The sequence below is a fragment of the Ambystoma mexicanum genome, chromosome 7q (assembly GCF_040938575.1).
Source record: "Ambystoma mexicanum isolate Mex_15411 chromosome 7q, UKY_AmexF1_1, whole genome shotgun sequence".
NCBI lineage: Eukaryota > Metazoa > Chordata > Amphibia > Caudata > Ambystomatidae > Ambystoma > Ambystoma mexicanum.
The window spans coordinates 561,275,551-561,289,566 of NC_090941.1; the positions used below are offsets into that span (position 1 = coordinate 561,275,551).

General features: G+C 46.5%; 1 protein-coding gene across 2 annotated transcripts in view; it reads right to left on the reverse strand.

The window, feature by feature from the left end:
• Positions 1-1,534: 1,534 nt before the first annotated feature.
• INTS6 (integrator complex subunit 6) overlaps positions 1,535-14,016 on the reverse strand; it is a 1,045,054-nt gene continuing 1,032,572 nt past the window's right edge. Inside the window, exon 19 of one of the 2 annotated variants that reach the window (XM_069640441.1) lies at positions 1,535-2,076. In XM_069640441.1, the coding sequence (XP_069496542.1) occupies positions 1,983-2,076 (94 nt within the window). In that variant the 3' untranslated portion in view covers positions 1,535-1,982. The remainder of the gene's footprint in view (positions 2,077-14,016) is intronic. The other variant, XM_069640442.1, reaches the window with a different exon arrangement.

Sequence of the window (14,016 nt, forward strand, 5' to 3'; positions counted from 1 at the left end):
GCGTGGAGGTCTTAAGTTGGGAAGAGCCCGTCGCAGGATAGACACCTGTTGAACCCTATGGAAGTCGACACGCACCAGGGAGGTGCGTGACGCCTGAGGACCGAGTACCAGAATGATAAAAAAAGACTAAAAGACATATCCGTGTGTGGAATTACATGGCTGAAGCCAAACCCAGGAGCGCTGGTGAATTTGGCCTGTTCCAATCGACGCCGAATAGGAGACTGAGGTGTGGCGGTGCAGGGCGGAGTCAGGGCAGCGCATGCTCCGAGGGCCGCAACCAGGTGCGACTCTAAATTTAAAGGGAAAGGTTTTTTCTGGTGAAAAAGGTTCCGTCTCCCGTCCGTTGGAAATTACACACATGCAGTATGGAGGCAAGGGGACGGGACATAAGAGTACTATACCCACACATGTCAAAATGCTCCTGTCATTTGAAGTACTGTTTCACATTAAAAGTTTACCTTGTATTTAAAATATAATTAATGTAAAGATTACTTATAAGCATCACAGTTATGCATTGTGTGACATAACTTGCAGTTGGTTCTCCTGGTAGTACTGAGCGTGCAGCAGAATGTCATCGAAGACATGAAACCCAGCAGGGATGCCATTTGTCTACTGAGCAGCTTCTATAAAGATAGCGGAATGGATAGATTTACTCAACACCTTCACAGCTGTGAAACAGTGTGTACCTTTGGCACACTTTGTCTCACCCTTCTACGGCTTTAAGTATCCTTTCACAGGTTTCTTGATGCACTTGTGCATTCAGAGTAATTCTTCGCTATTTTAACTGCTCTATGACCCATTTCATGCTTGGGCCGCCACAGACCTCAAATGTGGGGCCAAGGAGGGAAATTAGTGCTTGCTTCTGATCATCATTTTAATGCCATCTGTGGGAACTCTGTGCTTGACTTAAACATAGGCATGCATTTAATATTTTAAAATGATGCATAATTTTTAACCTTTACGTCATGCATTTGAATATAAAAGTTAACAGTGTATGCGTGTATTGATTAGAAAGAACTCCAAAGATAATTTGAAGTGGCACCAATAAAATTAATGAGGTTTTGGCTGGTTTGCATATTAAAAAGCATTTTGGGAAGATAAAAATGACCAAAGAGCTTTATATCCGTCATATATGTCTGAGACTTGTATGACAATCACTAAATACCTAAAACATGGGGGGTTTGGTACAAGTTTCCTTAAAGTCACCAACAATAAAGCTTTTGCAAATATTAAGCAGTCGCTCCTCTGGCAATCTGCTGCCCTAGGCCTGGGCCTAGTCGGCCTTGCTGTAAATACATTCAGGCACTCGGGGCTGTAAATGTTGTACGCAGCTTATTCCAAATATGGCTTAGTTATGGCACTAACGATTTAAAGGTTTTTAGTGTATTCTACTACAGTAACCAACATTTGCATGTCTATTCTGTACCAAAGAAAATGAAGAGTAATCTATTTGATGCATTATGAGTCTCAGAAGAGTAGAAACGTTGATCTGTAAAATAAACAGCCAATAAAAACACTTTGGAGCACAGAAGCATAAAATAGAGAATTTTATTGATGGAATAACAAAAGTGCAGTTTAAATATTTTTCAAAATACATCTGTACAACTTACAATATTTTCAAAAATAACTATATACAAAACATTGCCACTGTGCTTTATTGTAAATCACTTTTTGGCAAAGTTCAGCCTGAAGAGTGGTGAACATTGAAGGTTGGGCTAAGAAAATAGAACCTGAGGGAAACTGACAATCAGTCAATGACAAGCAACATGTTCTAAAACGTTCATTTAGTTTGTTAAATATTTCTTTTCATAGTTATACTTCTTACATTATGAAAAAAGGATTTATAGCTCTTGGCATTCTACTTTCACTGTTTTTCTTCTGCATTTAGAGATTTTAAATCCAGGGCAGTACGACAGTCCAAGTAAAACATGTGCACAACAATTACAGTAGTGGGTTTGTGTGGTCTTTCTTCAGTGGCTCTGCTAGATGATGTTAACATGATTCACCTGGTTGGGCTGCCGATGGATCTCTTCCAAAAACCCTTCCAACTGTTCTATAAGAACTCGTTTCTTAAACCTATGAATAAGGAAGAGACGACAAAGTTATTCCTCCCAAATAGCACAACTGAGAACTGAATTTAAAAAACATGTTCTCTCTGTATGGAAATATCATTGAACTCCACCAAAGTGACTGATGTCTCAGCCATTCTATCATCTAGGAATGGCTCCTCAACACCTAGGTCGACACAACCTGCACTCCCCACCCTATCTGACACTTGGTGATCTGCTCCCCACTGTCTCCTTCCCAGACTGCCAATTGACCACTCTCCCCTTTTTGCTCCGTGTTCCTTTTTTCTCTGCTTCCCTCTGTGTTCTCCCTCCGCCCCTATGATTGCAATAATAATAAAACCTAATCCTGAGGCTGTCTAAATCCGTACATACAGTTCAATGGTCCAAACAATAATAGGAAAGGCATTGCGAAAAATGAAATGAGAATCCAGTCCAGTGTGCATTATGTACCTATTGACTCAAGTGTAAAACCCTTTTAGCATCTATAAAATAATCAAGATATGTGGTCGTTTTTTGATCTTTAATCTTTTCTTTGATTTTATGAAAAAGCAGGTTGGAACCATCACTGATATTTGTACACTTCTCCTTTCTCAGTTATTTCAAAAGAGTAGAAAAAGGAGTGAACCAGTCTTTTGCCCGGTGGGTGGTCATAATTTCGAAAAAAAAATGTCGACAAAAAAAATGTAAAAAAAAATGCCGACTTTCGGTTTTTTTAATTATATATTTATTTTAGGGGTTCGGGAGTTAAAAAAAAGGGAAAAATTAAAAAAAAAATTAAAAAAGGGGGATGGGGGGACCCCCCCCATTTAAAAAAAAAATGCATTGAAAAAAAAAAGTCGACATTTTTTTTTCGATATTTTGACTTTCGACATTTTTGTTGTCCAAATTATCACTGTAAACCAGTCTGCCCATCTTGGAATGACAGCCCATCCGAAAATAATTTGTAGGTTAGTCTGGCTTTTGATAATATTTGCTCAGCAAGTGTAACATTATTATGAGATATATAATTTTTTTTGTGTGTGGCACATGCAATTAATTTGTTCCTTCTCCACATGGGGTAGCCACCGGGTAGGACTAGGCAGGTGAGCCCACTACGCAAGACCCAAGGAGTTTGGGCAAGCAGGATCTCACTGGGAACTCCCCGTTAGGGGACAAGAGCTCATCAATCCAGTAAGATTGTAAAACCTTCCTTCAACCCAATGACCCTAGTGTTTAGCATGTATGGGAATAGAAAGAAAAACTAACTTAATAGGACCTTTACACAGGGATGATGTGGATGCTGACCCCTCCTTTGAATTGCAATCTTAAAACAAATGGGACTATATCTCCCACTTAGACTTCATCTCAGCTCTCCGCTTTTTACAGGTAAGGGATTATTATGTGTATATGATGTCTATCAGTTTAAGGAAAGACTCAAAGCTGAAGCAGACACTGCCTAGAGGCAGAACCACCACCGGTACATGGCATGTGGAATGCCTGTGCAATGCTGACAAGCCCAGGGGTGCCAGAGGAGCAAGTCTGTCGGCTCTCAGTCTGAAAGCCAACCCCACCAACAAGTTGGGAGACCGTTGTGATGAAGAGGCACCCACTTCCGGACCAGAGTAGGCAGAGACTACCACAGAAGGAGCGACTGCCACTGCCTGGTCAGCCAGCAACAGATGAGCACTGCAGCCTAGGAGCTCCAGCTAGGATCGGGCTAAGATCCTGAAATCATCTGTTAAGCAGCCAACAAATGACTGAAATACAAGAGGTTGACGGTGTGGGAACGGACGAAGCACCGAGGGAGATTATCTCCGATTGCCATAGTGAAGAGAAGACCTGACAAGAGCCCCGGGCTGTACACCACACAAGATTCTGTCGACCCGCCTCCTTAATCGCTGGACAGGACAGAGTGAGCAGAGCTTCCCGGCGCTCAATGAGACACTGACTAGAGCGCCCGGCAAGTGAGACCACACCACGGGTGTTAATCGGCAAGCCCAGATATCCTTGAAATCAGGTACCAGAGGGGAGGCTTGCCTGACCCGAATGTGGGTGCTAGGGATTGATGCAGTCTCAGAGGAAGAGAGTGGATCCTCTCATTCCTCAGAGAGAAACTGGGCTGAGAACTGTTGAAGCCTTATTCCCTCTTCGGTTAGAGCTGGGATGAGATGCTGGAGCCAGCAGCCCCCTTCACCCAATTTTCCAGCAGCAGCCCAGGGGAGACAGAGCAACAAGTGAGGAGCCACACTATCACAGACGGGACTAAGAGGTGACGCGGCAGCCATTCAATGCACTGCCAGATTATCATAAGCAACTGGTCGCTGACCAATTCCGTTGTGGGCCCTGCTTCCCCTCACCCCATCCCACAAGAACAAAGGGCTCTGCGGCCAACAGTGATGCAGGCCAGACGGGGTCAGGTGGCTCCCAAAGAGACCTGAGGAGCAATACCTAAAAGAAAAATGACGGGAAAAAGGACATCAGGTGGGGTCCAAACAACCAAAGATGGATACATCTATATAGTGCAAGTGGGTGGTGCACAGCCTCCTGCGACCTCCTCGATTCCAACACTGGACATAGGCAATCAACTGATGGAAGATAAAAATGCAAGGGTCCCGACAGCGGAGTTCTCGAGTGGCCCTTGAAGGCAAAATAGGTACCATAGGGGAAGACCTACTATCTGCTTCGAGCTGATAGGCAGAAAACCACAGCGGCAGAAAGCGACAAACTGCAAGGTGACAACAATAGAAGGGGAATGTGATGCAGCTAACAAAACAAGTGGAGGATTTGCTGCGAAACACGAAAGCCCTGGAGGCAAAGGCAGAAGACGGGAAGGACGCTTGCGGAGGAACAACCCGAGAATAGTCAGACTCCCAGAGGGAAAGGAAGAAGATTCCATGGAGTTCATTCTGGAACAATGGCTGCAAGACCGATTTGGGATCAAAGGCCTCTGAAAATGGTTTGTGGTGGAGTGGCCAAACTGGTTGGACAAAAGGGCCTGGTACACCTAGACAACACATCCATTATGGTGTTCCCAGACTATACTAGAAGAGTGCAGCAAGAACGCGATATGGGATACATCACTCACTGTAATCGTACTTCTGATTCTTTTATCTGCTTAGATTCACATGCTCTGCATGGGCCAACATCCAGTGGAAACTGCAGAGTATTGCGCAGGATGTTTTTGAAATTTGAAAAGGGACGTTGGCAGGGCGTGACTGTAATACGATCCCTAGTGTGATGTGCCCTGTAGCCATGATCCCTCATGGGTCGAGGTCTCTCAGATTATTCGTTTCTGACAAGAGCGAGTGTAAATTGTAAGCGTGAAGTGTAGGTAGAGACCATGAGGTATGAAAGATCTATGCTTCTTTCCCAAGCACCTACTCCAAGAAGGGGAGGAAGGGCGGCCGCATGTGAATCTAAGGAGATACAAGTATCAGAAATAAGATTCAGGGAGTAATGTATCCCTTCTGAGGCTTGTGGATTTGCTTAGAATCCCATGCTGTGCATAGATTGGCATACAGTACTAGTAGGAGGAGGAGGTGGATTATTAGAAGGTAGAGCTGCAAAGAGATGACATGCATTACTTACCGTAATAGCATTTCTGATTATTGTATCTGCTTAGATTTACATGCTGTGCATATAGTCCGACATCTAGTGGTAATCGCTGAGTATTGCATCTCGTCTTTCGAGGATCGAAAGGGGACGTCTACGTGGGCATGCCTGTAACACTATCCCCAACGTGACATGTAGTGTACCCAAAATCCCTCACGCGTCGAGGTCCCTTTGATTGTATTCTTTCTCCCGTTAGGGAGCCTTATGATTATCGTGAGTACAGAGAGAGAAGAAGTAGTAAGATGTCTATGTTCCTTCCATCCGAGTGAGGAGGAAGGGTGGGCTCTTAATCTAAGCAGATACAATCATCAGAAATGCTATTACGGTAAATAATGCATTTCTTCTGATGATTGTGAATATGCTTAGAATCACATGCTGTGCATAGACTAGCGAGCAGTACCCTGAGCTGGAGGTGGGATGTGAGAAGGAACAGTAGTGAAAAGATGTCTTTGTACTGCTTGGCCCACCTGAGAATCAGACCTAGAGCGAGTGTCTAGGCAATAGTGTTTTGTAAAGGTGTGTACAGAACTCCAGGTTGCCGCCTTGCAAATGTACTCTAGGGGAACATTTCCAATGAAAGCTATGGAAGCCCCAGTGCCCGGAGTAGTGTGTGCTCTAGGCTTGAAGGGCAGGTCTCTCTAGGCCAGAGTGTGATACAACTGACAATCCACCTTGACATGGTCGATTTAGAGACACAGGCTCCTTCTCTACCAGCCGCCACCAAAACAAAAAACTGGTTTGTTTTCCTTAAGTGGTTTAGTTCTTTCCAGACAGTACTTGACTGCCCTGCGCACATCAAGTGTGTGTAAGCTTCTTTCCGCCACGTTAGTGGGGTTCTGGAAGAATGTGGGTAGTTCTATTGATTGGTTCACAGGGAACTTTGAAATGTATTTTGGCGCAAACCATTGGTGAGTGCGCAGAACCACCTCATCTCGGAATTGTGACTAAGGGTCTAGAATTGAAAGGGCCTGTAATTCATTAACTTCCTTATTGAAGTGACTGCCACTAGGAAGGCGGTCTTGTAATCGAGTGCTTTGAAGCTAGCCTTATGCATAGGTTCAAAGCGAGATGCCAAAAGTCTAGTTAATACCACATTAAGGTCCCATCCAGGAGCAGGGTTTGAAATAGGGGGATGCATTCTTTTAACCCCTTACAAAAGCTTTAATTACTGGGATCTTCCACCACAACACCTTTCGCTGGGACGTGCTATAGGCAGAAAGTGCAGCTAAGCGGACATTCAGGGAATTCAAAACCAGACCAGAGTCTAGTAGGTGAGTCAGGTATAGTACAATATGAGTAGGAGAGCAGTCTATGGGATTGATGCTCTTGGAATTGCACCAGATGACGTGTTTACATTGATTGAAGTAGCAATGTCTGGTGTTAGGCTTTCTTGCTTCTCGAAGTATGTCCATGCAACTCAAAGGAAGTTGGAGGTGTCCGAACTCTATATCCTCAGGAGCCAAGCCGCTAAATTAAGAGTTTGCGGGCATGGGTAAAGTGTTTCCCCGTTGTCCTGGGATAGCATGTTGTATGGGCAAGGTAGTTTCATCGGAGGGGATATTGGCATCTCCATCAGATGGGAGAACCAGGGTTGGCGGGCCCACATCGGGCCATCAATATCATGGTGACTGGTTCCTGGTGCATATTGTGCACTATCTTGTTGAGTAGGGGAGTTGGATGGGGGGGTGAGGGAAGTAAACACGTTTTCCTGACCATGTTATCCATAGACCGTTCTCCTTGGATCGGTTCCGAGGGTACCTGGAAGTGTAATCTGGGCATTGTGAGTTTTCCAGAGTTGCGAACAGGTCGATCTCTGGTAAGCCCCATTCTGCGAAAACGTTGGGGACGATGTCTTTCTGTAGTCACCATTCGTATTCTGTGGGTAACGGGAAGTCTCTGCTGGGCAAGTCTGCCAGAAGATTGAGTTCCCATTGAGCATGTTGAGACAGGAGGAACATCTTGTGTCTGAGAGCCCACTTCCATATATTCTGGGACATTTCTGATAACTCCGGAGAGCAAGTGACCCCTTGCTTGTTCATGTAATACATGGCCGTGGTACTGTCCGTGAGGACTAGTACTGTCTTCCCCTGTAACTGTCTGAAAGGCCTACAGGGCTTTGAACACTGCTAACAGCTCCAACAGGTTTATGTGGTTGGATGCTACAGCTGGGGACCAAATGCTGTGCACAGTCTGCTGAAGGAGGTGAGCCCCCAGCCCGTGAGCGATACGGCCTTAATAAGAGTGTCTTCTACTGCGGGGTGGTGAAGGTTTTCCCCTTCAAGAGGTTCTCCCTCGACCACCGCTGCAGAGAGAGAATGAGGGCTGCCAAGACAACCACTAGATCATCCCATTGTCCGCTGGCCTGATACCATTGGCTGTATAGCCACTCTTGCATAGGGTGCATGCGCAAACGTGCGTGTGGGATTAGATCAATGCAGGAGGCATTCATTCCTGAAAGTCGCATGGCTTTGCGTACTGTCACCTCTCGACTGGCTACATAGTGAGGGATCTGAAACAGCATGTTTTGAACCCTTTCGTTGGAGGGGAAGACTATGCAGTCTTCTGTCCGAATCAGAGACCCCGGAAATTGTTTGTCTTGGCTGGGGTCTAGGCTGGACTTCTTTTCGCTAGAGAATCCCAGACTGAAGTGTAGATCTATAGTCTTCTGGGTGTTTGAAAGGCATGTTCCATACAAATCCTGTTATGAGCCAGTCATCGAGTTAAGGATAAACTGGGATGGATTGCCTGCGCAGGTGAGCTGCCGCTGCTGCCAGCACCTTCGTAAATACCCTTGGGGCTGAGGCAATGCCAAAAGGGAAGGACTTTGAACTGATAGTGGGTGTCCGCCATCATGAACCTTAGGTATTTTCTGTGCGCTGGTCACATTGAAATTTGAAAGTATGCATCTTTCATGTCCAATGTTGCCATGTAACCCCCCCCCCCCGGTGTTAGCAGAGGGATTACTTCTTGCAGCGTTCTCATTAGAAATCTTTGTGGTTTGACAAATTTGATCGCTAGCACAGGGCGCATAGTGAGATCGTTTTTGGGTACAAGGAAGTACACTGAATAAATACCCTTGTTAAACTGTAGAACTGGGACGACTTCGATTGCGCGCTTTTCCTGCAGGATCTCAACCTCTTGCAGTAGGATCTTCAGATGTTCTGATGACAAACGCCTGGGCTTTGGTGGTCTGCTGAACTTGATACAGTAACCGTGGCTGACGGTCTTGAGCACCCACTAGTCGTGGTAATTCTCTCCCATGCGTGAAAGAATGATGTTATATCCGTCCCCCGACCGGGGAGGCTTGGGAGGATACCCAGATCTGCAAGTCATTTCTGATTGGTGGCCGAGGAGCCCCTAGTGGCAATACCTCGACCCCTTCCCTTGCCACAACACTGTCCTCTAGGCTTATACTGGTTTGAGGCAGTTCTCTTAAGGACAGTTTGTTACCAGTTCCATACTGGTTGTGTGGGGATCGTAAGATTGTCCGAGAGAGAAGCGGCGAGAGCTCCCACCTCTCTGCTGAAAAGGCCTTTGAGTTATCTGGTTTAAAGATTTCAGAGTGTTCTTTTTTTCGCAGTCCCTAGCACCTCATCTACAGCTTTACCAAATAGGTTGGATTCCTCAAACCGGTTTGTTGATGAGGGACGCCCGAGTCTCTGGTTTGAACCCCGAATTTTTCAACAATGCTTTTTCAACAAAAAATTGCTCAAATGGGTACCTTGGGCCAGAGTTCTCCCTGCTGTCGCTGCAGCATCTAGGGTGTTTTTAGGAATATTATGATGAACCTGCCTCCCCTATGACACAACCGCCAGCATTCGTGACTGTGTTGGTTCAGGAACCTCTTGCAAGCCTTCCTGGAGCAGATTCTACTGAACGTCGCTGTAGCTGGCCAACAACGTAGTATTGTTTGCAATTCTGGTGGAATAGGCTGCCGCAGTAGTGACACTTCCCCACTTCCCCACCTATACAATATCTTGCAGTCCTTGTCCGGCGGTACCTCACCTGTGGACAAAGGTACTCCTGCTCTTTTCCTAGTTGTGGTCACCACTAAGGCATCTGGAATGGCATGTCCCCGAATGTAGAGAGGGTCAGTAGGTGAGGGGCAAAAAAGCTTCGACCCGTGGGTTCACGGCACTTTTTTGCGACGGCATCAGCAAAGAAGGGGTGATATGCCGTTTAATGGAGTTCAATAAAGGTATAGTCTGGCTTGCAGGTGGTTTCTCCTTCAGACTATCCTCCATGAAGTCAGTGTCTTGCACCGCTTCTTGCGTCACAATCTGAAAATGTTCTGCAGCCTTTTTATGAATGGCATTAAATGCCATTTGGTCATCTATGGGAGATGCCCGTCTAATGGGAGGAGATGCGGGAGGATCCATGCATAATGTGTCTGGATCAGGGGTATTAGTTGCTAACAGCCATGGTGGATTATCCACTGGCTGTTCATCCCCCTAATCTGGAACCTGGTTAATAGGGTCCTCAAAGGATCATCTTCTAGCAAATAAGGGCCCTGAGGAACCTCTTCTGCTTCCGTCAGGTCAAACACCTCCTCATGACGAGGGCAGGAGGTGTTCGGAAATTTAGACACAAGGTATAGGTCTTCCTCACTGAACCTTTTAAGAGTGGTGAACCTTTATGAGAAGTCCACGAATTTTGAAAGTCTATTCATACACCCCTCAGACCTATCCCTGGTCCATAAGGTGGGGCTTTTAAGGGGGGGGGCTTATCTTAGGGATCTCAGTGTTTGGACGGTCGAGATTTATCAGAGGGTCTTAGCTAGGGGCTGGGAACCTTCAGAATGGTCTTCCCGCCTTCCTCGGCGTGGGGATGTGTCCCTCGACCTGTCTTTGGGCTTATTACCAGCTGAAACGATATTCCCGAGGCATTCGCGGATGTTAGGTTTGTCTGGGAGGGGATTCGGCTGTTCTAGCGGCTTCGCCTTAGTTTTCGACGTTGCTGGAACCATCTGCGTCGGCGCGCTTTAAGAGGCGTCTCAACGTTCTTATGAACTTTGGTGCTGACACCTTTGTTGGTTGAGTGCCCAGACGAATGATGCCTAGGCGGTTGCGGGGAGAGCGGCCGACCCAGAGGATCAGCGGGTTCCGTTGAAGAAATCTGCATACCTGTTGGCATCTTGGAACGTCCAGACGAGTCCGCCGAGGCGTTTCAGGGGGTTCTTTGTTTACCTTTGGGAATAGTGTATGTGTCACCGGGGTATACACTCCCCCTTAGCAGAACCGGTGGCCAGCCGGCCGGCCTGCCTGCCGGGGCCGGATGACGTGGAACGTGGCTGCTTCACAGATAGGTTGATGGCATCCATATCTGAGACATGGCTGTCGCTCAACTACTTGTCACACTCGGTGTCTGCAGCAGCGGGGTAGCTACCCTTAGCCTGCATCATGGCGTAGGCCACCCACCATTTATCTCACTGTTCTTTAAGCGCTGGGAAGACCGACAGGACGTCTCGAAGTGAGCGAGGGAGACACTTATTGCACCTCGTGTGCGTGTCTTTCCAGGGGTACTTGCCTTTACAAGAAGAGCAAAATTTAAAAAGGTATCCTGTCTATAGCTCAGGTTTATAGCGACAGCAAAACCAGAAGGGACAAGAGGGGAGGAGGAAATACATTCTTGAAAAGAAATAGAGCCACGGACCCGACTCTCCCTACCGTGTAGGCCTGGCCTGAGGGCCAGCGTCGACCGGAGCACCAGCCGTCGAAGTCTGAAGTTGTCTTCGGCGGTGGTAGCTAGTCGTTGATGAAGGGAACAAATATATAAAACGACCAGAGGTTGTGGACAAAGATATTAGTTATCAATGTAACGAGCTCTGCATAAGGCGACCAGCTAGCTGGGTGGAAAAAAAACGATTTGAGGGACCTCGACGCGTGAGGGATTTCGGGTACACTACAAGTCACGTTAGGGATAGTGTTACAGGCACGCCCATGTTGACATCCCTTTCGATCCTCGAAAGACAACATGCAATACTCCATGATTACCAATAGATGTCGGACTATATACACGGCATGTGATTCCAAGCAGATTCACAACCATCAGAAGTTTCAGTACTGCTTGTCCCACCTGTTTATAACCCTTAGAATGTCTGTCCAGACCGTAATGTTTGGGTGAAGGTGTGTACGGAATTCCAAGTGGCAGCCTTGCAAATGGCATCTAGAGAAACGTTTGCTATGACAGCTAAAGTTTCCCCAGGGCCTTGAGTTGAGTGTGCTCTGGGCTTAAAGGGCAATGCTTTCTTGGCAAGAGAGTAACAGATTTGGATGCACTTGACAATCCATTTAGAAATGGCTGCTCTACAGAAGGTCCCCTTCTCTTCCAGCGGCTACAGATATAAAGAAGCGATTGACTGTCTTTTGAAGATGGAACATGACAGCTCTGGTACATACAGTGTGTGTAGACTTCTTTCTGCTGCGTTTCTTGGGTAATGGAAAAATGCAGGAAGCTCTATACTTTGAAGGACCTGGAATTTTTTATATGAATTTGGGTGAGAAGTGAGGATGTGTGCGTATCACCACCTTGTCTTTGTGTCCAACTACGAAAGGGTCTTGTACTGACCGGGCTTGTAGTTTGCGAATCCTTCCGATAGAGATAATGGCTATGAGGAAGGTCATCTTATATGTCAGATGTTCAAGGCAGGCCTTGTGCAGAGACTCGAAGGGGGCCGCCCCATGAGCCTTGTAAGTAAGATATTGAGGTCCCAGCCGGGAGTCGGATTAGAGATGGGAGGGTACAGCTTTTTGACAACCTCCATGAAAGCCTCAACTATGGGCCCCTTCCACCACATTATATTCTGAGATGTCGTGTAAGCGGAGAGAGCCGCTAGGTGTACTTTGAGTGACTTAAATACTTATCCTGAGTCAGGTAGGTAGAGCAGATAGTTGACTATATTGAACAGTGAACAGTCGGTTGGATTGAGAGACTGTCCTGCATCAAAACACAAAACGTTTCCATTTGTTAAAAAAGCAGTGTCTTGTGTTAGGCTTGCGTGCCTCCTTGTGTATTTCCATGTACCTTTGGTCTAGGTTAGGGTGACCAAATTCTATGACCTCAGGAGTCAAGCTGCTAAGTTCAGCTTCTAAGGGCATGGTTGCAGGGTTTTTCGCTGATCCTGGGTCAACAGGTTGCCTGTGTAGCATAGTTTCATGGGAGAACACAGGGACATCATTTGTAGGTGTGAGGAGAGGTCTGGCGGGCCCACATCAGAGCTACTAGGATCAGTGTTTCTTGTTCCCGGTGTAGATTGTGAACTATTTTGTTGAAAGCGTATGCAAATTTACCTGACCAGTTGATCAGAAGTGCATTCCCCTTAGATCATTTCTGGGGAAACCTGGATGTATAACCTGGATGCATAATCTTGGCATTGCGCGTTTTCCAGGGTTGCAAAAACATTTATCTCTGGGAACCCCCCAGTTTGAGAAGATGTTTAGCACATCTGTGTTTAGTTGCCATTTGTGCTCAGAGAGTAGCATTGTACTTCTGCTTAGTATGTCTGCCAGAGAATCGAGTTCCCCTGGAACATGTGCCACTAGGAACATGTGATGCAGTGCCCACGCCAGATGTTCTGGTCTAGTTTAGACAGCCCTGGAGAATGTGTACCCCTATCACCCCCTCGTTTACATAATACATGGCAGTGGTACTGTTCATAAGGACTAGCACTGTTTTGTGCACTAGCTGAGGCATGAAGTGCCTTGAAAATCGCTAGTAGTTCCAGAGGGTTGATGTGCTTCATGGTTAGTGCCTGGGTCCACAGGCCTTGAGCAGTATGATGCAGGAAGTGAGCGCCCCACCCAGTCATTGATGTGTCTGTCGTGAGAGTGGCCTCGATCGCTGGTGTGTGGAAAGGTGGACTCTTTAGCAGATTATCTCTGTTCCAACACTATAGGGATTTAACCAGAGGTTGCGAAACCACCACTAGATCGTCCCACAACCCGCTAGCCATTCTTGCATTGGACACATGCGCAGCCTGACGTGAGGCACTAGGTAGATGCAGGAAGTCATTCCCAGCAGGTGCATCGCCTTTCATACCGTCACCTGATGACCAGCTACATACCGAGGTGTTTGAAACAGCATGTTTTGGACACTCTTTGGAGGGGTAGACTAGACCAACGTCTGTTTTGATTAGTGCCCCCAGAAATTGCTTTACTTGGCTGGGCAGCAGACTTTACTTCTTTTCATTTAGGGAGAAGCACAATTGAATCGGCAGAATGATTGTTTGCTGCGTGTTTTGATGGCACCACTGGGCAGAGTGCCCGGTAATTAGCCAGTCATCTAACTAAAGGTACACTGGAATGGACTGCCTTCGCAAGTGGGCGGCCAACACTGCTAGGACCTTTCTTGAATACCC